The sequence below is a fragment of the Paramisgurnus dabryanus genome, chromosome 11 (genome assembly GCF_030506205.2).
Source record: "Paramisgurnus dabryanus chromosome 11, PD_genome_1.1, whole genome shotgun sequence".
Lineage (NCBI taxonomy): Eukaryota > Metazoa > Chordata > Actinopteri > Cypriniformes > Cobitidae > Paramisgurnus > Paramisgurnus dabryanus.
In genome coordinates, this window is record NC_133347.1 from 18,636,179 (window position 1) to 18,662,331 (window position 26,153).

General features: G+C 36.5%; 2 protein-coding genes across 2 annotated transcripts in view; one reads left to right on the top strand and one right to left on the bottom strand.

Moving 5' to 3' along the window:
• Nucleotides 1-6: 6 nt before the first annotated feature.
• rimoc1 (rab7a interacting mon1-ccz1 complex subunit 1) lies at nucleotides 7-3,720 on the bottom strand. Its single transcript, XM_065247259.2, has 6 exons — nucleotides 3,498-3,720; nucleotides 2,781-2,890; nucleotides 1,969-2,115; nucleotides 1,703-1,834; nucleotides 1,504-1,618; nucleotides 7-1,033 (listed from the first exon to the last, which is right to left on the bottom strand). Exons 1-6 carry the CDS (start codon nucleotides 3,586-3,588, stop codon nucleotides 798-800), a joined length of 831 nt encoding a protein of 276 aa, XP_065103331.1. The 5' UTR covers nucleotides 3,589-3,720; the 3' UTR covers nucleotides 7-797.
• Nucleotides 3,721-3,825: 105 nt separating this feature from the next.
• The window catches only part of oxct1a (3-oxoacid CoA transferase 1a), a 41,794-nt gene continuing 19,466 nt past the window's right edge, over nucleotides 3,826-26,153 (top strand). Inside the window, exons 1-12 of the mRNA XM_065247256.1 lie at nucleotides 3,826-4,029; nucleotides 5,458-5,566; nucleotides 5,692-5,782; nucleotides 10,516-10,651; nucleotides 12,563-12,712; nucleotides 12,923-13,029; nucleotides 13,702-13,762; nucleotides 21,068-21,175; nucleotides 21,258-21,372; nucleotides 21,699-21,793; nucleotides 22,527-22,575; nucleotides 22,705-22,777. Of these exons, the coding sequence (XP_065103328.1) occupies nucleotides 3,931-4,029; nucleotides 5,458-5,566; nucleotides 5,692-5,782; nucleotides 10,516-10,651; nucleotides 12,563-12,712; nucleotides 12,923-13,029; nucleotides 13,702-13,762; nucleotides 21,068-21,175; nucleotides 21,258-21,372; nucleotides 21,699-21,793; nucleotides 22,527-22,575; nucleotides 22,705-22,777 (1,193 nt within the window). The 5' untranslated portion in view covers nucleotides 3,826-3,930. The remainder of the gene's footprint in view (nucleotides 4,030-5,457; nucleotides 5,567-5,691; nucleotides 5,783-10,515; nucleotides 10,652-12,562; nucleotides 12,713-12,922; nucleotides 13,030-13,701; nucleotides 13,763-21,067; nucleotides 21,176-21,257; nucleotides 21,373-21,698; nucleotides 21,794-22,526; nucleotides 22,576-22,704; nucleotides 22,778-26,153) is intronic.

Below are 26,153 nucleotides of genomic sequence, written 5' to 3' on the forward strand. Positions count from 1 at the left end.
ACTGGATATTGTTATTAGCTTTTTACTTTATTACCTCTGTTAGTATACAAGCATCACTTTGAAATTTAGCAAGATAAATGCACTTGTGTTTCAGCAAAAGCATGGTGTGTTTGTTTCACATCAATGCTTACACTTAAGATGAACTAATGGTGTTTACAAGCATTTACTGACAGTGATACATTCACATTTCTTAACCCAAAATTTATTTTCCATGAAGACATAAAAAACGAACAATGAACTTTTCCAAACGAATATGACCAAAAAGTTCAGCTTTTAAAATTGCACTATCAAAATATCCAAATTTCCATCTGTGAGCATTACATCTTGTCATCAAAAGAAATAAAGATGCAACTTTTAAAAAGCAAAAGGTGTCATACAAATGTGTTATTAAAAAGAAAAGGGCCATACATAAAAATGGTCATGAATACTTAAATTTGCAACATATATTTGCATTTCTCCCGCTCCTTTGTACCATTTCTTTTAACATATATAAATGACATATATAAATGTAATTAAAAATAAATAAATAAAAATTAAAATAAATAAAGAGAGTAGCGTGACGTTTCTCGGCTGGAATATTTTTTCTTAAACAAATAGTTATTTGTTTATATTTTACATTAGAAGTATTATTCAACATTCTCAGCGAAAACACACATCCAGAAAACAAATCTGGATTGGAAGATAAGTGCCTTTTTTGTTTTCAGTTTTTTCTTTTTAATTTTTTTTGTTTGTTTGCTTTTTTGCTAGCTTCAGAACAATGACATTTTGTGAACCCCTCCTTAAACCTCTGGCCAGGTTTACTGTAAAATACTTAGGATCTCCTTGGCGTTCTCTGTGTTCCAGCCCTGACCCTGAAGCGGCCCCTCACATGCCAGCACATACTTATGCAGGATTTGTGTGCCGATGTCCCGGAAATGAAGCCTGTCCTCTTTTCGTTCTGTGCTATCCATGCTGCAGTCCTCATATTTTACTGCCCAGAAGCACATCTCACCAATGTACATCATTGTAAGCAAGTGAGTATCAGAAAAGATACCTAAAGGAGTAAAAAGTCAAAACCTTTTATTTCAATACTAGATACACACATTTTCTTTTGGTTATTGAAAAATCTGGTCTAAAACATGAAAAGGCTGCATTGAAAAAGTTAATCCTTAAGCATCTTGTCATATCCTGGCAATCAGCATCATAATGAAAGTTTTTACTGACTTTGATGCCAATGAGAAGTAAAAACATGAATCCAATGTATACAAATCAATGCATTGTAAAAAATTTGTTTGATGCACATCCATCTAACCACTAGAAATATTGTATCTTCCAAATTGAATATCCCTTTCAACAAACCATCAAATTTGTAAATGCCCACTCGTAGGCCAGGGGCTGTGCTATTTAGAGATGGTATAAATCAAACTTGTGGTATGCACATATTTGGTATTCACATATTTCCAAGTTCCAAATAAACTAAATCAATCATTTCACTTTCACTTTTTGAACAGAAAGTACATGTACCTTCTGCCAGAAAATTGGCGGTCGCAGAGTCATGAAAAACCACACCATCGTTCAGCTTCACCGAGTTCCTCACTTGCAACATTCTCATAAGGTAACGCACACCTTCTTGAAGACACTGTAAGACATGGAGCGTTGCAATACTTACTCAATTCACAGCCACTTAAACAGGCACTGTGGAGTGAGAGATTGAGGAATGAACCTTAAGGAATGTGGCTTTGTTCTTCTTGATCCACTGCTTGCGCTGGTGCAGTGTGTGGCAGTACATATATAATAATGCCCCACGCCTCCAGTATAGGCACTCCAAGAGCTCCAGCCCCAGCACAGACTGCACCTGGTCCAAAACAAGCGTTACTTACAGCAGTGTGTTTAAGAAATAAAAAATTTAAGGAGTTTAAGAGTAAAAAATATTAGGTGTTATAATAAACACTTTTAAAAAAAAATCATTTTTAACAGTAAATACCACACCTCTTGAGAAGGTACCAGTCGCCCTGCTAAAACCTCTGGCTCTGTCAAGTCCTGTAGTAACTGCTGAATTTTAAAAGGAGAAGTATCTTCGGGAAACTCCTGATCTACAAGCTTGTTTTCCTCATAGAACGTAATGTCCAAGACAACCTGCGGATATCAGGTCACAACATCAGAAATCTGTCCAAAATAGCATTTGTTGAAGTTTTTCTCAGTATAAAGTATGACCTAGTATGGAAACTAATCCTGTAAAAGAAAATTGTATTACTCAATTTTCCACCCAGTAGATCCTTTTCCAGCCCACGTGATCAAATAGCCTGCACGCGCATTTTGGCAACGGAGGTGGTGTTGTTCCCCAGTGGTTCTAATGTGTTAGCAACTCAGAAAGTTTATCAAAGCGTTTTCCCAGCATCAAAATGTCTGGTTGTTGCGTTCGGTTGCACTAATATATATACTAATATACGTATCTGGCCACTTTATATTTGGCCATCTGCTAACGTCTTCTATCCACTACACTATAGTACACGGATCTAGTTGCTGTGTTGAAAATGTTGATAGTTTTTTAAAATAACTTCCTCTGTCTGTGTTGCTTCACTGCTGATTGTTGCCGTACTTCCGTTGCCAATATGCGTGCACTACGTTGCCATGTCATCATTGTGTTTGTGTACAAACAGTAAAAGGGTCTATATGCCTGGCAGCAAATCAGTAAGCTTATGTAGGCTAAAAAAAACAATCGATTGCATATTACCACAAAATCTAAAGACATATAATTATAAGCGTGATAATAATAAACATAAAATGTGTTACGTATATACCTGTGTGTAATCCTGCAGAAGTTTAGGGAGGCTGCTGCTCTCTCCTCCATGTCTGTAAAAGGTTTTCAACTTGTCTAATATGGAAGATGCATTCTGTAAATAATCATCATCTAGAAAAAAACAACAACATTAATTTTCAACTGATGTCACATTACGTACGTTTTATTAAAAAACATAAATAGTTTATCTGCCTTGCACAGGGTCTGGCAGAAGTACATACAAATAATTCAACCAAAAATATGTGTGACAGTTAAAGAAACAACCAATGTCTAACGTTACACTTTCAATATCATGACTATAAAGCATTGTTTAACATTTTGTGTGCATCTTGTTTATCCGTAGCATAACGTTACGTCGGATCGTTGCAAGACTGCTTGAAACTTCTTACACGAAGTAAACTACATAACAACTGGCTAACGTTAATCAATATAGATAACATACAACAAATACAGCTTTTGAAAAACAACATTTACCATGCACTGCGACACAGAAATAAGTAGCGTGCTGTTTAAACCCAGTTGATTGACGATTTTTCGTATAAACGGGGTGACAGAGCTGCGGGAAAATGTTTGTTGTGGTTCGCAGTTATGCTAACGCACACCGGCTAAGCTAACTAACTAGCGATGACAACACTGCCCTCATTTCGTCAATTAACATGCATTTTCTTAAATAAAGATATACGGCATGTACTCCTTCGACTACGAAGTTCCCGATTACCTGGTTTCTCCACCCGAAGTGTGGCACACTTGTTATCCAACTCAAAAATCCTCCTCTCCAGCTCGACGCTTCGTCTGTAGTCGTCCGCCATGACTGCAAACGACAGTCACGTGACGAGCGCGCGATTATTCACGTGCGGAGGATTACTCGGGAAAATTGCGCGTTTACGATTCACAAATGTATTTGTTTACTAAATTTATAGACGTAATATAAATGTCACATCCAACTTTGTACATCATCATCAATCTTTAACCGCAAACGCTGTGTTTAATAAATTAATGCTGGCAGTGAAAGGGTTAAATGCAAATAGGCATGCCAAGCCCCCGTCAGTCCTCTGTTTCCCTCATCTTGCGACTCCGCCTCCGAGATCGTCGAGTGCGCTGTAAACTGTCACCATCACTCAGACACAAAACTCGAACTGTAATTTACAAATATGGCGACACTAAAAGTGCTGTCTAGGGCCGAGAATGTCGTCTTAAGGAGCGTGTCATCGAAGATCAGATCGAGCCTCGCGCGGCACTCTCTCATCAAGGTCAGTGTTGATAATCAAAGACGATGCATGCATCATCAATACTGCATGATGGTGAACGTGTCGGTACTTCTTTTGTCTGTTTTGGATGAACAAGGTGGATGTTCAGGCTTAAATAAAAATGCATCAATCGTTTGCAATAGTTCACATTTTTAATGTGTGGCATGAACGTATGCATCTGATTTATTATTTGCAATAAGTTGTGATGCATGTATCATAAATACAGGATTTTTTTCTGTTGTATAGTTTCGTGCTAATGCTAGTCAAACAGTGTCCGTTTTGAAGCGTAATATAAAATTATATCTAACTTATAGACTTTTTTTCTATAGACTCTGCTATTTCTATTAATATCTTTATATTTAGATATTTCAGGGCCCTAGGATCATAAGTAGCCTAGAAGCCAGAGTCACAACCTATCATATTCATTCAGGTTTTAAATGTATGTTTTATTTTAGCCTGGAATCACGTGCTTATAATGTGATTGCTTGATTCATAAATTCTTTTTTACACTTTTTACACTTTGTCAACTAACATAACCTTCATCTGATTTGGATAATAGTTATCTCCCTTTCTCTCCCCTATATCTTTACCATCTCCTAATGTCTTGCATATATCATTCAGACTGCTAGTTTAGCTAGAGAAGTATCCAGACTTTGAGCAATAACCTTGCATGTTAGAGGACTTAAAACCTAGGTCGTTTATTTATACAGCATACAGTATGGCCCAGTTCCATGAAAGTGTCATGTGGTTGTGAGGGTCACATGAAGTTGGTATTTAGACGGAACAAAACCTTTAAATGATTGTTTCAAAGAATAACACAGTGTTAGACAATGATCTATTTGTTAAATAAACAATAAATCGTCTTCCTTGTTGAGATTTTATGATCTTCAGATCACTACAACTATCTTCTTTGTTATTTAGCAGTAGAGTTCAGATGTTTTGTTTGGGATAAAGTGTTTAGCTGTTGCCTTGCCTCTTAACCAGTGACAGATTGTTTTTAGAAGTCAGATATATATATATTTTCCTTCAAACGTCTTGGCAGGAATCCCAAGTTTTTTTATGATTATGTGCAAAGCAGTCAAACCAGCATGGTTAACCATAACATATTTTAAATGTTCTTTCGCAGAACAAGAGTTTTTTTTTAAATAATACATATCTTAGTTAATTGCACGTAAATTTTAAATTTTTTTACATAGTTTACGAATGCATTATATACTTATACTGTTTGGGAGCTCCAGCATCAATGAACCATGTGGAAGTGTGTTATCCAAATATCTTGTGTAAAGACTAGATTTTATTCAATGGTAAATTGACAGTAGGCTCACTGTGAGTTAATCAAGTGAGGAATTTGGTTTATTCAAGACTTTAAGTCTCTTGCTTAAGTGTTTGTGTTTGCCCTTATTCATTCAATCATAACGTTTTTGTTGGCAGACTTGTGGTTGCTACTTTTCCACTTCACGTCAGCGGTCAGCACAGTTCTATTCTGACCCCTTAGATGCTATCAAAGATATACCTCAGGGAGCTACCGTTCTTGTTGGAGGTAAGGGATGATGTTTAAAATCATAACAGAATATCAGAAACTTAAAAATATTGTACCTGTTGTATAATAAAGTAAAAAGCCAAACATTTAAAAAAAATATTTTGTTAATATTTGGTTATTCCCAGGTTTTGGCCTATGTGGTATTCCAGAGAACCTAATCAAGAGTTTGCTCAAATCCGGGGTGAAAAACTTAACAGCAGTCAGCAATAATGCAGGGTAAGTGTATGCAGGATTAAACAACAGCGTACAGTCTGGTTTGATAGATTTATGTTTTAAATAAAATTTAAAATAATAAATCATTCAGTAATGTTTTACTTTGTATGTCATTATTGAGCTGGAGTTTAGTTACGTTACTGTATGTGAGTTATATTATAGATGTTTAATTATCAGCTGTTGTTGCATGTTTTTTGGGGGCTACAATAGTAGGGAAAATCTTAAGAGTTTGTTTACACAAACAGATTAAGTGATCACATTACCTTTATTTACAGACAAGAAAACAGGTCTAATCTGCTATTGGTAAATACAGTGGTGCACAGTGAAATGAATGATCAGGTTTCCTTCTTAGAACTCACTTTGCCTGTGACATCCAGGCTAAAGTATCGTAATCAAATTATGAGATAATCATAGTTTGATTTTAATCATTAATTTTACATTGAGTTTAATCTTTCACATGGTAATCATGTTTAAGATATCAAGGTTATATTCTCACAGAATGTACTTTACATTATGTAGGATGATTTTATTTAGAAAACTGTAAATCATTAAAAATTTTTTAGCAGGGTCACAATATTAGTTTTCTTAATGACTGTAGTTTTACAGTCTTTTTACTGCTGTAAATCTTGTAGGATATTGGTGTTCGGTTCATTGCTGGTATGTTTTAGCTGTTTGGCTGGGCGTGTAACTAGACCCTCTGGTCTATGAATAGGTTGATCTTTGCTGGCATTGTACCAGGTTTTGATGTCTATCATAGGGTAATCTTGAGAGTGGGCCTTTTTTCCATTGTGTCCAGAAAGTAAAAACCAGTGTGGGTTCCTGCTCAAAACTGTAGAAAGAAGTGCAATCATTCAACCAGACCTTAACAGGACCTTGTGAAGTGAATGTCATATTATATGAACTTAAACGTGAGAAGTTTTGACCTAAACAATACTACAAAAAAGTAGTGAGTTTTTAATGTGCCTTTAGCTTATTTTACACAGGACAATACTTCTATGGCAAGACATTTTACTGACATATATATTTATTTAGACCACCGGGCCAAAAGTTCATTTCCGGTCTGTGCTTGTTGGTCTGGCTAGCAGCTAAACTGACCTCTGTAACACATATCTTGTGGAAAATAAAAAAATGTTGGTTTCCAAAAGACGAAGGGAAACAGTGAGCATGAATCACTGTTGTGCTGATTTGGCAGCCAGGCAAGAATTTAAAGTGCACCTATTTCGTTGCTAACAACTTTTGTGTATTTGGTGTAATGCAATGTGTTCGATTCTTTTATGGTTAAAAAACACACATTATTTTCCACATACTGTACATTTTTGTAGCTCCAGATATACTGCTTTCCTCAATCACATTGATTTTGTATAAAACTCATTGATCTGAAAAGCATTGTGTCCCTGATTGGCCAGCTAATCTGTACGTTGCGATAGGCCTGAATACCTCTGACGTAAGCTGGAAATGTGACGCTCCTTACCATGTTTGAAAGATTCGCTCACAATGCAATGCTAACAGGAGTTAACTTACCAAGCGGGAGGAATTATGATAATGTCGGTCTTGTCTACGTAAAAAAAACCCCGGAAGTAAACTGTTGCTTACAATCCGTGTGTTTGTTGTAGTCCAAGAAAAGACAATGACTTGTGTCATTGTTTACTTTGGGGTTTGTACCCCATCGTTAACATGTACTAATACACACTTACACACCAAAGGAAATTTAAAATCATGAATCGAACCATAGTTGCTTCTTAAAGGCACACCATGGAAGTTTTGGCCACTAGGGGGTGCTAGACATGTATTTTTCACGTCTAGCGCCCCTAGAGGCCACAAGCGCCGCAGCACTGTCGCAAAGGAAAAGAAGACAACTCTTTAGGTCACAAAGTGTGCCTTCCAGCATGTCATATGAATATAATTTCGTGGGTTTTATTTTTTTCAAACGCCAAAAGATCGCATAGCTCACGTTTACAAGCCAGTTCATATATAAAAAATATTACCTTAAAAGGGAATCGAACCCTGATCACCCGTGTCGTAAGTCCATGAGGTTACCACGGCACCACAGTGTCACATGATATAAGTCTCTCTACACTCTCCAAGTAGCCTCCTGTAAAATTCACGTCAAAAAAGTGTTCGGGCACCAGACAGGACTTATATATGCAAGCATTATAATATTACTTACTAGTACAAAAGCATGAGGGCCAAGTCAGCATCGGTCAGAAACCCCTCCTCCTTTAGTTCACGCCAGTGAGCGAACGCTGGCCCAATATAATTGATCCTCATCCTTCTTTTTGTTCTGTCACTCTCCCGTTTTCTCTTTCTGGTCTCCTCGGACAAAACCTTGGGTTTTTTTTCTTAATTGCTGCTTCGGCCATGACAAAAACATCAGGAAAATAAAAAGTTGCGCTCTCACGTCCGAATTTGAGGAAGTGGAGGAAGTGACGTATGCCGTAAAGCAGATTTGTAGTTCTTTTTTTTTGCTCGGGTTACTACCCGAAACCCCAAGTTTAAAAGTACAAGTAAAAGCGATACAGACCCCGTCAGGCTATGATGGACATGTCATTCAACCTATTTTAAGTCAATGTACAATCACAAGGGTCTTGAAAATATATTATGAAGGTTGAGAAACTACAAAGTGTCACTTTAAGGATTTATTCTGTAGCTAAAATTTATACATTCATTTCACACAGTAACGTTAGCTCAGTGTATTGGTTGATACGTTTTAGCTATGATTTGAAGTAATTTACTGGTTATTTATTTAGCTTGTTTTCCGAAATAATCAACTTTACACTCTCAGAAAAAATAGTAAAAATGTTGTAACTGGGACGTTACCTTTTAAAAAGGCCCACACATTTTGGTACATATATGTACCATGTACCTCTGAGGTACCAATATGCACCTTTTAGGTAAAAAGTGTACTTTTTGAAAAGGTGCCACCCCAGTTTCAACTTTTGTACCTTATACCTTTATTGCTGACAGTGTAGAATGACTCTATTGTTATTGATTTTGTGGAAGTCTACCTGAAGTTAAGTTTGGGTCACAAAAGAGGTTTGTTTATGTTTTTGACAAAGAAACTGTCTATATGAGACATCTAAATGGAGATTTATCTGAAAATATCCTAGCAATAAAAGTCTCTGAAGCTTTTGTTGTGTTAGTGTTTTGTAAATCTCCAGAGACCACACAAATATAACATTGTTCGCATTCAACCACCCCCTACTCCCATTTTTATTTAGTCTAACGTTTTGAAGCCTATCATTTGTTGTCAGAAAGCTTGGACACTTTGTGCTGTCAAAAGCCCCTGTTTTTTGCTCAAAAATGCCTTGGGCCAACCCAAGAGAGACAGCTCAGTGGGAATGTAATGTGAAACCAGTGTCAAACACAGAACTTGGCATTAACATGCATTGCTAGTACAGAAGGACGCTGTTTCCCATGCAACATTTTTTTCCATCAACAATCCCTGCTGATACTCGTGACACCCTGCTTGTTGCTTAGAAATGCTTACTTGCTTTGAAGCACGTATAAGCTATTGTACTTTACTTTTACTGTGTGTTTAAAAGGCTTTCAAAGCCCTGCTGTGATATTATATAGATTAGTATGTGACAAACATAACATCTCTTAGAGTTAAAGAACATTCTTCTATTAAAAGATCTTGCAAGTCTGAGCAATTGCACCTGTCATTACATTTAGTTTTAATGGGTTTACTTTGGGATTCAACTCTTTTTGGCTCATTGTCAATAAATTCCTTCCACATTTGACCTAAATAGAAGCTTTGACGGCACCTTTTATCCTGTCATTTAAAACTAACATCAGAACTAAAGCTATTGTTGTCTTTGCCTGAAGAAAAATCGAGGAGGACACATTAGGAGAGAGTTAATGAGAACAAGGAATGACGCAGCGTGCTTCTAATAACAATCTTTAACGGTTCGCTGAAACAGTCGTGACATGAAAAGTTTGTGCTCCCTGTTGAGTGAATGAATTTAGATGTGTCTGGATTAAAGCAGTACAATGTGTAACTTTTAGAAGGAGCTCTTGACAGAAGTGCAATATAATATACACAACTATATTATCAGTGGTGTATAAAGACCTTACATAATGAATTGTTTTTATTACTTTAGAATAACCTGTTTTTATCTACATACACTGCAGGTCTCCTTACATGGAAGTCACCATCATGTTTCTACAGTAGCCCTAAACAGACAAATACTTTTCATAAGGGTAGTTAAGTATCTGCTTTTGCTGTGTACATACATTAGCAAATCAACATGAACAAGCATGCTAAGCTTGTTTAAGTTTCATTAAAAAAAATAAGAAAACGGCTATAGCAAACTACTCCCTTTGGTTTCACACCTCAGTGCATTGCAAGTCTCAGTAAGTCATGCCATTTGTTAATGGATGACAAAATCAGTTTTGAGTCACCGCTTCAATAACTGTACCGAGTCACTGCTCACCGAGTGAGCCAGAGAGACCATAGAGACTAGTAAAAGTTTCATATGTTTCATGCAGTAAAAATGAGATGTGTGGCCTTTGGCTCAGTATTTTCTACGTGTTCAGAATTTTAATGAGTTAAATGCTTCTTGTTCAAGAAACACATGCTTCTTTAGTCGTTCAGCCTAAACTGAAAATGAGTTTTTTAATCAATCTATACTTGTGTTCAAAGTGATGCTGTATCTGGATTGGTAATAGGTTAAGAGACATCATGAAGCACGTTGCAGCTGAAAAGTTGGATGTTTATCGATGTGTGCGTTTTGCAGAGTGGATGACTTTGGCCTCGGTCTGCTCCTGCAGACCAAACAGATCAAGCGTATGATCTCGTCGTATGTGGGGGAGAATGTAGAGTTTGAGAGGCAGTATCTGGCCGGTGAGCTGGAGGTGGAGCTGACACCACAGGTGAGAACACAAACACCTCCATCCACTCCTCCATCTTTACGATCATCATCTGATTGTGTTTTCTTCAAGTGTATTGCTTCTGATGTTTTATTTATTATTTCTTGATATACACATATTACATATTGTCGCTGCCCAATGAAACTTCCGTATGTCCAAAATGGTTACTTTTCAGGAAGTGAAAAAACACTGTATTTCAAAAGCAGTTTAATACGTGCATATTTTACAGTAACGGGGGTCGATACGCGTTCTTTCGATCATTAATTAGAATGGCCTAGTCGCGTTTCATATACAGATGAATACGCTCAGTTTATTAAATAGCCTACGTCTTAGTTTATTAAATACGCTTAGTTAATTTAATATTAATTACACATTTATTAAATGTCTCTTGCAAACTTTGAAGGGACAATGAATCAATACACTGACATGGTAATGCTAGACAGATACTTTGTTTGCACAGTCCTACCGTAATTTTGTCACTCCTAGACGTACGTCTGGCGTCAGGAGGGAAACGTTTACCTCGATGAAGGAAAGTCATTGTCTCACCAGGCTATGTTTATTCGGCTATCCAGTGCTGAGCTTCGATGAAACTTCACGAGACCGGCGAGATGCTTCCACAGGGCGGGAGATACGCGGCGTGATTGACAGCTTTGACACCAAATGGATATATGTGAAAATCAGATGACATGATTTCACAACTTTTCATTGGCCATTTATATATGTGAAGCATACTGTATACGGAAATGAACCTGGACATTCAATCCGTCGAAAAATCTCAAAATCGGCAAAATGGACATTCGTGGTTCTCATCGGACAGCGAGGATATACGTATTGGGGCAGTCGCAGACAGGGCTTACCTTAGTCCTAGACTAAAATTGCATGTTTGAGCTGCCTTAATTTAAAAAAATCTTGCACTGACAAATCTTAAAATATATCAGTGCCATTGTTTTGTTACAAGATGCACACCAGTATTGTTTTTTGTAAGGTGTGTTTGTAAAAACTTCTCAAAGGGGACATTTCACAAGACCTTTTTTGGTGTCCACAGAGTACATATGTTAAGTTTTAGCTCAAAATAGCATATAGATAATTTTTTATAGCATGTTTAAATTGCCACTTTGTAGGTTTGAGGATAAATGTGCCTTTTTTGGGTGTGTCCTTTTAAATGCAAATGAGCTGATCTCTGAACAAATGGCAGTGCCGTGGTTGGATAGTGCAGATTAAGGGGCGGTATTATACCCTTCTTACATCACAAGGGGAGCCAAATTTCAATGATCTATTTTTTCACATGCTTGCAGAGAATGGTTTACCAAAACTAAGTTACTGGGTTAATCTTTTTTCAAATTTTCTAGGTTGATAGAAGCACTGGGAACCCAATATAGCACTTTAATGTGGAAAAAGTCAAATTTTTATGATATGTCCCCTTTAAATGTCCTAATATAACTAAGGCCCGGAATAATCTAAACCCTGTCCAGAAAACTGCCCCATTAGGTTCAAATGAGATCATGGTGAAATTCTGGGATTCAAATCTAACATCTTTAATTTAGAAATCAACAAGGTGTGAGATTTTGAAAATGTCATTTTTACACTTTTTTTGTCATTTTTAACCTTCACATGATCACTATTTCTAGTACATCTATCTAAGCAACCAAGGTGTTACATGAAGACACACAAGAAACATTCACAAATCCAAATTCACAATGGGTACATGAATCATCAGTTTTTGCACAAATGTGGAGATAATTTAGCTTGAAAATATCGGATACAATGAAATCTGAATTTTTGAAAAGTCTCATTTGTGTTCTCAAACCTTCGGACCTCACTGTATAACCTAAAGATTTTCCTCTGTTTCTTCTGAATTCATAAAAAAATCAGTCAGTTGGGTGCTATTTACCTGTCCTACTTTTCTGATGGCAGGGAACGCTAGCGGAGAGGATCAGGGCAGGTGGTGCAGGTGTGCCAGCCTTTTTCACAGCTACGGGTTACGGCACACTGATCCAGGAAGGCGGGTCTCCTATCAAATACAACACAGATGGCACTATCGCCATTGCCAGTGAACCCAGAGAGGTCAGACCTGCAGTTTGTCTCCCAGTCTAACTAGATGCTTTACAACCAGTGTGTCTGCTTATGAAGTTGCTATCAATAGCGGTAGTATGATCAGTAGCTCCTGGTAAAGCCTCTTGCATCTAATGTGCCGAATCTTGCTTTGGATAAAAGAGTCTGCCAAATTCTTTTAAAGGTAAAAATTGATAGAGGATTTTTACATTTGCATTTCAGGTGCGTGAATTTAACGGCAGGCATTACATCATGGAGAAAGCAATCACTGGTGACTTTGCTCTGGTCAAAGCTTGGAAAGCAGACAAGGCAGGAAATGTTATCTTCAGGTAACCAAATGTTCTTCACTTTATTCCTCCTCTAAGCTGATTTAGCCCCACTTCAGAGTCAAGTATAAAGTTTTAAATCACATGTTCACTGGTGTGCTTGGTGCTTTGCCCAAACCTGTAAATAACTGAATTTTCTCACCTTGCCGTTTCCATTTAGCACATGCCCACAGCAACACTGTGCAGCGTGACAGGGAACATAAGATAGCACCATATTTAATATTTACTATATTTACACTGTAAAAGAAGCAAATCATTTTAAACTCAAGCATTAAACATCTACATATAATAATGTTTGTTATAAAATTACTATGTTAGTGGATTGTGATCATATTCTGTTATATTAGATATAAAACAGTGGATATAAAGATGTGTTTCATACACTTTAAACCTTGACAGTATAAGAACATAAATATACTTATTCACTTTTCCACCATTACGCAATGTAATATGCAATATTTTGTTTTACCACAAGGTTGCACTGTTTCCTTTTTAATAAAAACGAGTACGCACCTGCTTTGCTTAGCCTGTGATGGTTGAAATATGAAGATTATTTAAAAGTAATAATTTTTTTACATGAATAATGCAATGCATTACTTTATAAAATTTTTAACAGTCAATTGCACACATTTGATGTTAAGTGTTGCATTAATTTGAGATTTTTTTGTTCATTAGAAAAACAGCACGAAATTTCAACCAGCCAATGTGCAAGGCAGCCAAAATCACAGTTGTAGAGGTGAGTAAATATTACATTTAGTACATGCATGTTTCAATGACATTAAGCAGCTTTATATGATGTCTCCTGTGGTGACATGTGTATCATGAAATTATTTTGGACAAGAAACACTGAAACCCTTATAGTTGCTTCTTGTTACACCGTGAAAACGTCCCCCTGATATTTAACCCTAGTTTTCCCTATATCGTGTTATCCATCTTGTGAATTGAATTCTCCCATATTTTTCCTTATGTGCTTTGTTTGTTGTTTTTTACATAAGCAAAATAAATTGATGGATTTATTTAGATCTTTGAAGTTTTTGTTTCGCATTCACGGTTTCATTTCCTTTCTAGCGAGAGCCCTTTTCAAACACTTGTCTGCATATCAAATATGCTTTTATCTAAGCCTTTGTTCAAAACACGCACAGGCGAACAAAAGACTTATCAAAAGGCATTTTCAGTTGCTGTGAACGAACTCCATTAATTAATCTGGGCTTCCAGGAGCCTTCTTTTTCCCCCGGCAAGCTTGGATCGAAACGGTTTACCGTAAAATCACTATTGCCTGCAAGCAGTCATTTGAGCTGATATTTGAAAGACTAGTCTTCATCTATTTGCGATAATATCTCCAAGATTTTTTCCTTTTGCTATCAGCATAGTTGAGCTTTTATTTGTTTGGTTTCCAAACTTTATTGTAGCTATACTACAGAATGAGTTGTTTTTACTGCCCAATATCATTTGACAATACTGTTATTGCAGTTCACTTAAGATAAGCTTATCCGTCAATTGAACACACAGTTATTGTCACAGGCCTCATCTTATGTTTGTGGACGTGATGATGAATGAATGATGCTGAGCAACTGCGTGTCTTACGTTTTGTGACTGTTTAACGGGTTAAGATGATATTTTCGACAGAAATCCTTCATCTTTCACAGCAGGGATTCAGTATATAGATGATGTCTTTTGTCAGGGGATTAGTTGTAGAAAACAGTCGACTGGTTTAATACAGGTGATATATGTGTCTCATTTAGGTATTTCATACTGAACATCTGTTTTGTATTTTTCTAAGGGGAGCCTATCTTTTTGGTTTATATTGTAGTATAAAAGTGTCTAAAAGTATGAGACCTAATTAAAAATATGGATTTAAAATTTAAACGTGTAAAAAATTATAGGAGTTTTTATTGTACTGTAAAAATATGGTCCTTAAATTATCATATTGTCCCCAATATAACATGACCCCCACCCCCAAATTAGCCTAGGCTCTCCATCTCATTGTGAAAAAACATGTTGCCTATTAATATTTCATTAACAGTAGAAGTCTGCCTTACTGTAGACTGTAGTTTATCAGGTTGGTTTAGTCGAGGAGAACTTGTTTACATGTATTTGGTGCCACCTACCACATTTTTGCAGCTGTACGGTATGATTATTAAAGCATTAGTCAATTTTCTTAAAAAAAAAAAATCCAGATAATTTACTCACCAACATGTCATCCAAAATGTTGATGTCTTTACATTTCTGATTTTCGAAATAGCAAAGGCCTTATTTATCTTGGTAACTGGAAGACAGTGTTTTATGATCACCCAGATATAATCTGTCAACAGCAGCAGCCATGTTGAATTATTTCCTCTCAATTAGCTGACTGATGAGGCTTGCCAATGGCTCAGTGTTTGGAGAGAACACGTCCCTGTTGCCTGTCAGAGACAGGCGCTGAACATACTGATGGCTAAAACAAGTCACTGGGGAAAACAGCCACCCTAATATCACTCTGTATACAACACACAGCGCTCTGATGTGATATCACTGTGTTCGAATTAGCGTGATATCTGATGTTTTCTTATTAATGCGAATTGAACAGCAAGAGAGCATTATCATTAACCGAAGGAAATGCACATGCACTAAAAAAGTAATAATAATAGAGCAGGTGAAAAATAATCGATTTGGCCATGTGGTTGCCAGGCAACGCAAGCTTTCACAGCAGATCTGTGGCATATTACTGCTATCCTGTAATCGCAGGTACGTTGAGGGACACAATGCATTGTGGGACACAAGGGCAGTCGGTTCAACAAGGCCATATTTGCGTTTTGTTGAAACGACAGGTTGCGTGAAATGGGTTTCCCAGGATGAGGCTAATTGGTTATTGATGAAATCCGTCGACAGAGGTATATTATCTTTCCTCCTACCCCTGTCCAATTTTAAAACGCTAATTATCCTTTCGGTTTGTTGCAGCGCAACAGCTGGGGCGATATGAGCAGGTATATTTAAAAACGTAAAACTAATGGTATTGTAAAATTACCCGCCATTTTAATTAAACAGCCCCTCGTAGGATATTTGTGTTTGTGTCTGGAGTTCATCTCTATATCCTCTTGTTGAGCTTAACAGGAAAATACATTGAAAGCTCATTTGAACCATAATAAAAATAGGGTTTTACGCGCAGAAAGGATCATTAAATGATAGTATTGTACAGTAGTTTGTCAATGAAGTATACTAGGAAGGCTGTATTTTGTATTTGTACTTCTGTAAGGCTTTTAGCATGGATTCATTTGATGAAAATGTGCCTCAGGTCAACATATGATGTTTAAAACTTACTGTATTAAAATAATTCCCTTCTCCTTTTACATTTTCCCTTTAAGGTCCACTTGAGTGAAAATTGTGTTTAGCCTCAGGTTGACGGCTCTTCAAGGTGCTTGTTGCTGATAAGCAGAGTTTTCTGCAGGTTTAACATTACCACATTGAGCTGAAACCTCACCAAATTTTAGAAATCATTGTTGCTTTTTGGATTCGATTTGTTTGTTTCATCAAGTTTGTTGACGCAGTGATTCTAAAGAAAATTAGCATCTGCTTGTCCCTATATGACACGTTAGGTGAAACGAAACTAATTAAATAAATTAATGCTTGTAATTTTTAGCTACCTGTCTGAGTCAAAGTGATATGTAGCATCGGCTCACTGAAATGCTTCATATTGAGAGACAGGCTGTTTCATAACAACATGTGCCCATCAGCTTCTGCAGATTTAACAGGCTTTGACAAGGCTCGTGGTCCAAAAAAAGAACAAGCAGTTGAATAAAGGTTTCTCTGTTTTCCTCAGGGATTTTGTATCCTTGTTTTGCTTCTTTTTAGATGACATTAAGCCTATTTACATTCCTTTTGAAGAGCAAATGTTACTGTGGTGTGAGGGATATTGATGAGTATTTGAATTTCCCCCCGTTGTGTACATGGCGAATATATAATAGTATTATAAGGCAGTAGGAGCTCAGCATAGTTGGGAACATCTTTAAAAGCATGTCTTTGATTTTGTATTTGATTTTAACATTTTACGTTCATGTAACACGGTGTTATAACAGTGTTATTCCATAGTTTTGATGAATTTTTTTATGTGAAAATATGAAGAGTTCAGATGCAAAACCCTCAGACGGTACATTCACGTGGTGCAAAAGTGTTAAAGCCTCTCATTTACTATTAATGGGTGATGTCATGTGTTGCTGAACTGAATTGTTGATCCATCCACATCACGTCAGCCAATCAGAATGCTTTATGCAAGACCGCAGCATGTGATTTTGATGTGTAAAACTTAAGTTGGCCACGCTTCAGACAACGCTTCCGCCCCGTGTGAATGTACTGTAGGTGCGTCTAAAATGTTTTCTTCTAAACATAAGCATTCTTTCTAAACATCTAAACATTCTAAACATTAATTTCACTGTAGTGATAGTCAGTAAATGAAATGTCTTATTTTCCACAAATGTCACTTCATTTTATTGGCGCTTAACAAATTTGACTGTCTTTTGCTGCAAACCCGAAAATCTAAAATCTACACTTCTAAAATGTCTTCTTTCACGGTCCTTCCTGAGTAAAAGTAAAAGGCTCAAAAATTCAGTCAATATCCTAATGTATTCAGTAAATCTTTTGTTTTCGAGTAAGAACACAATTGCACCTTGACGTATGCGGCCATGGTTTATCCAATTCATCTTCCGTGCACTTAGAGGACTTTGCTGAAAAGTCGTTTAACGGTTTCTGCCAACAAGCTGGTATTTCTGAATGGCCTAAGGATGGGATTAAGCGGATTTGGTGCGAAAGTATTTGATGAATGTATAATATGTGCCGAGAGCATTTGATCTATATCATTATCTAATTTTTGACGGTGGTGGCATTTAGCGGCTTTTGCATATGAGCTCTACAAATATAAAGTATAAGTGATCCTGCACTTTTGAAAAGTAGTTTATCTCTGTCATTTCTCAAAAGGAAATGTTTAGCTATTTACCATTTAATATGGATCAACATTATCCCGTGAACTGTTCCTTTAAGAAAAATGCTATCTGTTTATATCCCAGTGTATATGGTAACTGCGTTCATACAGGGTTAATGGGGTAGAGAGCTCCCTAGGGAGATTATGTCTAACTCCTGCAGATTTCATTTTGTGCTCCGCATTAGACCCTTAGGCCATCAAGAAGCCTGAGCCTTTCAATCATTCTCTACCCTGAGCAGCCCAGCTAACGATAAAAAGGCAAACGCCACCAGCAGTAACCATGACAACAGCTACACCGCTCAATCCAGGCTCATCTTTCTGCCCTCTTTAACAGCGCTGCGTGCAAAGGACAACTCATAATACACACCCATTTCAGGAAATGTCTCTTTATGCATGATATGCAAGCTGACAGACAAAGTCATGCTGGTGTTCTGCAATAGGGTTGGTTGGATGCAGCGATAGCCTGCCCTTTGTTCTTTGTTTGTGCACGTCCGCAGGGCTTAAATGCGCTTTGGACACATCGATTTGGTTCTTGGCAAAGTGTGTTTTCTCTCTTGGGCCTTTATCAGAGGCTCAGATTTTTGTTCAGTATTTTAAGAGCTTATTTTGGTCCCCAAAAAAAAGTGCTAAGCCGCTCTCTGTATAGCAGAGCTCACAGTCTTGTGTGAGGGATTTGTGCTGCTGTCAGAAGCTCAAACAGAACAGCTACAACATCGATTTTTGTACCAAAGGAGGATACATATAGAAAGATGAGTCAATTCCCATATGAATGATGTGTAAAATTTAATCTGTGTCTCTAAATTCTTAAAGCATTTTCTTTAAAAAAACCTTCGTTTTCGGGGGCCTGAAATGTAGAATATATTTTTCAACTCTGATTGATAGCAGCCAGACTGATGCTGCAGAAGAGGGTGGATAATGATACAGAACAGTGTGGATGTCTCTGACATTGAAACAATGTCATATGACCATCTGTTACTGCTAATTTTTTTTTGGTACAGGTGTTCAGTTGCTCAGTTGGTAGAAGATTGCATTAACAGTCGAAAAGTTCTGGGTTTGTTTCACAAGGAGCACACATACTGATAAAAGAACTGATAAAAGTGCATCTGATAAATGCAATCTTTTAAATAGTTTTATCAAACATATTTCATTATTTTTCTTTAAACATTATAGTTTTATATTATATTCAATGTGCAAACTTGGTCACTTTATTCAGCTACAATCACATATTCCATTTTAATCTGGTGCTTCTGTTTGTAATCACTTTAATACACTGTTAAAAATTACTTGTTGCACTTAAATGTTTAAGTTTAAATTAACTTAAATTTACAATTTATTTAAACTTTCTAAGGAGTTGCTACAAATGATAAAATTAAAGTTGAATTAGCTTAGTTTACTTTATTTTAATATTTTTTGGCCACTCCTCACAAGTCAAGAAATTAATTGTCATTTTAAATTGATTAAACTTAAAAATGTAAGTGCAACAAGGAATTTTTACAGTGTTGTCTGTTGTTGTATGTTTGTTTAATATTTTTTACCACCAGTCAAGAACAATGCCCCGACATAAATAATGCTGTATAAAGGCGTTCAATTCAATTTGAGTTACTTTAGTTTTCTTTTAGTTTTAATTATAATTAGCTAGCTTTTTTATATTTTTAAATTTAGTAAATTTTTACTAACTTTACTATGAGCATTTGTCATTTTATTAGCTTTTTCCAAACTCATTTTGCTAATTTAAATGTAAATGTGGTAAAATTAGCAATTCATGTAAAATTTCTTTCAATTTTAGATTTAGTTCATTTAAGTAAATCTTTTTGCTAAAGCAACATTTTTTATTATCATTTACTTTGTTATAAAAGTTCTTAGCCAAAATTTAAAGGGAAATATAATTTCCAAAAATGATATTAAACCCATGATTTACTCACCCTCAAGCCATCTGAAATGCATATGTCCATCATTTTTCAGACAAACACATTTTCAGTTATTTTAGAAAATGTCCTAAATCTTCCAGTTTTTCAAATGTATGAATATGAGGTCAACCTCCTTAAATACAAATAAATGTGCATCCATCCTTCACAAAAGGAATTCAAATGATATCATGAGGATAAACAAAGCCCTTCTGAGGGTAATCCATGCAGTTTTGGTGTAGAAATATCCATATTTAAAACTTTACAAACAAAAACAAGTAGCTTCTGGTAACGCCGCCATCTTGGACACCTCTGCATTCAGGAGAGAGTAAGTTATCAGTGTAGTGTACGCATTTTTCTTAGTGACGTATACAAATGCGGAGGCACAAAGCAACAGCAAAGAACCCTCTACAAAAGTGCATACACTCTCATCTGAATGCAGATGGCGACATTTTTTTAAGTTATAATATGATAATAATCTGATTCTGTTTAGGTTTCAATGCTGCTTTTATTGTATTAAAGGGGACATATCATGAAAATCTGAGTTTATCCATGTTGTGCTAAAATTGGGTTCCCAGTGCTTCTGTCAACCTAAAAAATGTGAAAAAGATCAACCCAGTAACTTAGTTTTGGTAAACCATTCTCTGCAAGCATGTAAAAATAGGTCATTGAAATCTGTCTCCCCTTGTGATGTCAGAAGGGGATAATATCACCCCTTAATCCGCACTATCCAACCACAGCACTTCCATTTAGTGTAGAGATCAACTCATTTTCATTTAAAGGACACACCCAAAACGGCACATTTTTGCTGACATCTACAAAGTGGCAATTATAACATGCTATAATACATTATCTATATGGTATTTTGAGCTTACACTTTATATGCGTACTCTGGGGACACAAAAGATTTATTTGACATCTTAAAAAAGTCTTGTGAAATGTCACCTTTAAGTAAAAAAAACCTACATTGAAATTTTTTTTGTCATAATTTACTCACCTTTGTGTAGTTCCAAACCTGTATGACTTTTGAGGACCACAATGTTCAAAAGGGCTGCAAAAGTATCAAATACTCTGAGTCGAAACTTTAGTCTTTGAACTAGTAATAACTACATATTGGTTTGGAACAAAGTTATTAGGGTCACTCACTATGTAGCGTGTATTTCTGAAGATTGCTTTCTGTTGTCAGGTTGAGGAGATTGTAGACGTGGGTACGTTCGCGGCGGAAGACATTCACATACCCAGCGTTTACGTCCACAGGATTGTCAAGGGAGATCGCTACGAGAAGCGGATTGAGGTTTATTTCGGCTTATTTCTATCGGTTTTCCTTTATCCATTTATCCTCCATCATCTTCCTCTTATTATCTGACCTTTTGCAGAGGCGAACAGTAAAGAAGGGCCAGACCGAAAAGCCCAAACCCAAGAAAGATTCAGATATAGTGAGGGAGAGGATTATTCGCAGAGCTGCGCTGGAGTTTGAAGATGGGATGTACGGTACGTTTATGAAACGTTACAGACATTCAGTTGATATAAGCTAAATAATTTGTTAGGGTTATATGTGTGCTGAATGAAGGGTTTAGAAAGTTGGATGTTCCTGTAAAGCATGCTGCTTGCAACGCCAATTGTTTGATTCCCAAGGGAAACATGAACATTTATGAGCACTCTTTTTGGATAAAAATTAAAATTTACCCACGCTTGTTATTTTAATCCCTTCATTTAAATGACGACCGTTTGAAAGGATGGAATGTCACGATTATTAAAAGGAATTCTGTGTTTGTCTCTTATGGTAATCCATCAATGCAGTGTGTTAATCTTTTCAGCTAACCTGGGCATTGGAATTCCCATGCTGGCCAGTAATTTCATTAAACCAGATATTAAAGTTCACCTGCAGAGTGAAAATGGCATTCTGGGATTGGTAAGATATCCTTTTTAATAGCTTAGTTTGAAGTTGCTTAATACAGTTATCAATTCCCCGAATATGAATTTAAGAGAGAGAGAGAGAGAGACAGAGAGAATTGCTCTTAAAGAAAAACTTTACAGCTGTTTTAATGTTCACTGTTAAAAATGTCTGAAGAAATTACAGTATTGGCAACAGTATTTGTTTTAAAGTTAAATGAACATTAAACATTAACAAGTTTTTATCTTTACAGAATAAAACTAAATTAACTAAATTTGCCTCATGCAAAGGATTCTGGAAACCAAAATCTAATGGAAAAATCAGAAAAAGGATTTCTGGTTCCCAGAATGCTTTGCATGAACAACATAAATTTAATTCTACAGTAAGTTACTGGCAAACAGCTGCACAACTATAGTACATTTTTACAGTGTTGGGGATTTAATATTGCATTTAATGTTGATGAATATGAGGTCCACCTTCTTCAAGCCCAAAGAATTTGCATCCATCCTTCACAAAAAATACAAATATAAAATATTTATAGTGGTAAAATTGTCTGACATAGCAGTCGTATTTGAAAGTAGCATTGTGTATTTGATTTGATCTATTTGCATGAAGTCTACATGCATTCGGGTCCATTCAACTTTAAACGCTATTGTCGTTTGTCATGTTTTTTCTATGTTAATATGAGTGATTTTGCGGTCATTATAAATAAATAAATGTTCTGTTTTCGTGTGCTCTGTTGAATAAACAGGGCCCGTACCCAACAGATGATGAGGTTGATGCGGATCTCATCAATGCTGGTAATAATACTTCCTCACTTTTATACTTGTATACAACATACGAATTACATAAATTGCCTTTTATTATCCTAATTTGTGCATTTAGAGCATTTAATAAAAGCTTTTCACATTTCCCCCTCCTTCTTTCAGGTAAAGAAACTGTCACCGTTCTTCCTGGAGCCTCATATTTCTCTAGTGATGATTCCTTCGCCATGATCAGAGGGTAAGGATCACAATGGAGTTTGAACAAAAACTTTTTATTATTTGTTCTGTTTTTGTTCAAGAAAAGAGAAATATTCAGGAATTTTTACACCGCTATTTTCTAGTTTGCTCCTTTTTACTATTGTAGGTTTAAAGAAGACTTGGAATATAATTTACAATAAAGTGTAGTGCTTTAAATAAATATATCTCACATATAAGTTGCTTTGTATAAAAGCATCTGCTAACTGTAAATGTAGGTGTAGAGGTACTGTTGTGGTTTTCTCTTTTTGAAGCTTAATAGATACAGCCAATGTGTTTCCAAGGATAATACCTGCATAAAGGTTTAGAAAAACATGATGATGATGACGAGAACCCTTTAAGCTTTCTATAAAATACATACACACATAAAACAAAACTTTTGCAAGTTAGCTCTACTGCGTAATTTGACCCAGATACTAATGCACGCATGCGTGTACACTTCCAGTGACCTTGTCGCTGTGTGTCGCCCATCTTTTTTAATAAGGTCATTAGGAGGCATTCCTTATTTTTATTGTCCTAGTGGACCTCAGTGAAATAGGGTAGACCGCAACTCTAAAATTATATAATTTCACAATATAGTGGTTAAACGGATTACATGGATCGAATACTTTTCAGATCAGCAAATAAGTAAAATATAATAAGAACAAATCAAGTATTTATAAACATATGAAAAAAAGAAAAGAACAAAGTTTTAAATATACAGTGGGGCGGTTCTAGACAGATTTTACGAGCGGGGCCAAGGAGGGGCCAGTGTTTAACCAGAATTAAATAAATTATAACATCTTCTTCATTCTATAAATTAAATATGAATCTTTTTAAAGCCACAGAAGTGATTTTCCTTTTGTTTTATGTTGTTTGATAATGACACAAACAAAAGGCAGATTTCTGGAGCGTACTGCCACTTTAACACGGAATAATCACGGACCCATACTGACGCACAGATCTGATTTTTTTCTGAACTGTTTGCGTTCACTTTAAGACATATGATTGTTTTTATAAGAATACTTGCGAACACTGTGGTATTTCGAGAAAATTTTGCATAGAGATCGCGCGTAGAGATTCTGTGTGCTTATAAGTGCATGTCAATTTAGCTTGTGTGTGTGTGTGCGTCTGCACCATTGTCTGTGCACACAGAAAACAGCTCACTTTAACATCATCTTGTGCTCAAATTGTTTCAAATTATTTGAATGTTAACATTTGCAAGGTTTAGAAACACGTGCAAATGATACACTTTCTATTTAATAAGTTATTTATTTCTGAATGCGTATTTGAGCGATTATTATTAAAGAGATTATTATTAAAGAGATTATTATCATTTATGCGTGATTTCGTCAGCTTTCCCACAAAAATAGTTTGTGTGTCTTTTGACTGGGTGGGCCAGCCGTCAATTTGAGTGGGCCACCCTGGCCCTTATGTAGCCTCCCCACTGGCCTGTTGAATGGTGGATTCTCATTTGCACACCCATGGCATTACCAGCTTGGGTGTGCATTATTTTTTAATAATTTAACAACCCGCCGTCAATTATTTCTTACATGCGTAACCGTTGACTGAAGTAAGTTGACAAAAGATGAAACACTTTATGCCTCACTCCTATTGGAAGTCGATCATTTGCATAAAGTTGAAGGTTCTCATCCGGTCGCGAACAGTCACTGTTGCTCATGTTGCCAGAAATTGCAGCTTTCCATTAAAAATGAATGGGATTGTGTCGCTTTGGCACTGTGTGTTCCTTTATGAGACCGGGGCATTACACCTTTAAGGTTATCATTTGTGGGTGAAAGAGCCAATTAAACATTCCAATAACCAAGAAAATGGATGTTTGCTTCAAACAAAGCTGTGCGACTGTTTTCGTGGCATTAATGCTTGATATGTAGTGGATGAAGGGTTGTTCACTGGGTGTTAGCGGAGAAAGCAAAGAATGGACAGAGGCAGAATATGTAATGAGTCAGCCGTGAGAGTGGCTGCGCCTCAGGCCACGCTGGCTGACATTTTCAGTTCTGTCAAAACAGGTGGCTACTTTAATTGGACACTTCTTGTAGTGCTCAGTAGGGTGAGGCGGGACAGAACCGGGGTGCTTTGTCATTGCCAGGGCCTTCAGGGGAGGGGCCGTGTTGAGCTGTCGATAAAGCAATTGACTCTTGCTGGTCCTGAGTGTGGGACTATATGATTGTGTATGCAGTGATTATGTAAGAAGATCAATTTCTTGATTGAAACCATTGTAAATGCAGTTTTGTTCAGTGTATGTTTTAATATCTTTCAGTCTTCTGTTGTCACAGTTCAAATCCGCCTGTTTTGTTGAGGTCACACACTCATGTTTCTCTTTAATAACTCCTGTGACATTAAGCTATTTGCATGCTGTATGTTCGACATCAGTCCCATGTTGTTCAGAGCCCTCCCTGTCGATATTTTATGGGTCTTATTGATTTTTCCACGGATGGCTGACGCCGTCTTCCCACAAGCACTGGTGTTATTATGTGTTCACCGTCTGCGTGTCCAGCAGCGGTCATATATTTAGGTCTTAATTGTCTGGTGCCAAAGGGAGCAGGGAGAGGGGTCATCGGGTCTTTGCTGTATGGCGTAAAGAAGAGTCGTGACGGCACGTGCATTAAGAATAAAGCCTTTCCACCCACTTAATGTCCATAGACTGATGAATAAGACTGTGGTTTACTGGTGGGCCATTTTAAGCTAATAGGCTAGACATATTTGTCTAGTAGAGATGGTCCATTTCATTTTAAGTGAGTAAATGTTGACTTTATTTGGATGGCTTTAGCTCTTTCACATTTTTAAAACTTGAAATTTTACAGTATATCAAACTGGATTAGTCAGAGTAATAGATTTTTTGTGAATTTCGACTTAAATTGTACGTATTTACTTACATTTTAGACAAAATGCCATGTCATTGATTTTACATTGATTTTTCAATCTTTGACATGACCTTGGTCAGTCAGTATTTAAGGGACACTCCACTTTTTTTGAAAATTTGCTCATTTTCCAGCTCCCCTAGAATTAAACATTTGATTTTTACCATTTTGGAATCCATTCAGCTGATCTCCGGGTCTGGTGGTACCACTTTTAGCATAGCTTAGCATAGTTCATTGAATCTGATTAGACCGTTTAGCATGGCGCTTAAAAATAACCAAAGGGTTTCGATATTTTTCCTATTTAAAACTTGACTCTTCTGTAGTTACATTGTGTACTAAGACCCTCAGAACATTTAAAGTTGTGATTTTCTAGGCCGATATGACTAGGAACCATTCTCTTATTATTCTGGCATAATAGTCAAGGACTTGCTGCCGTAACATGGCAACTTTTAATTTTACATCTGTCTTATTACACGATGTACAGTAACTACAGAAGAGTCA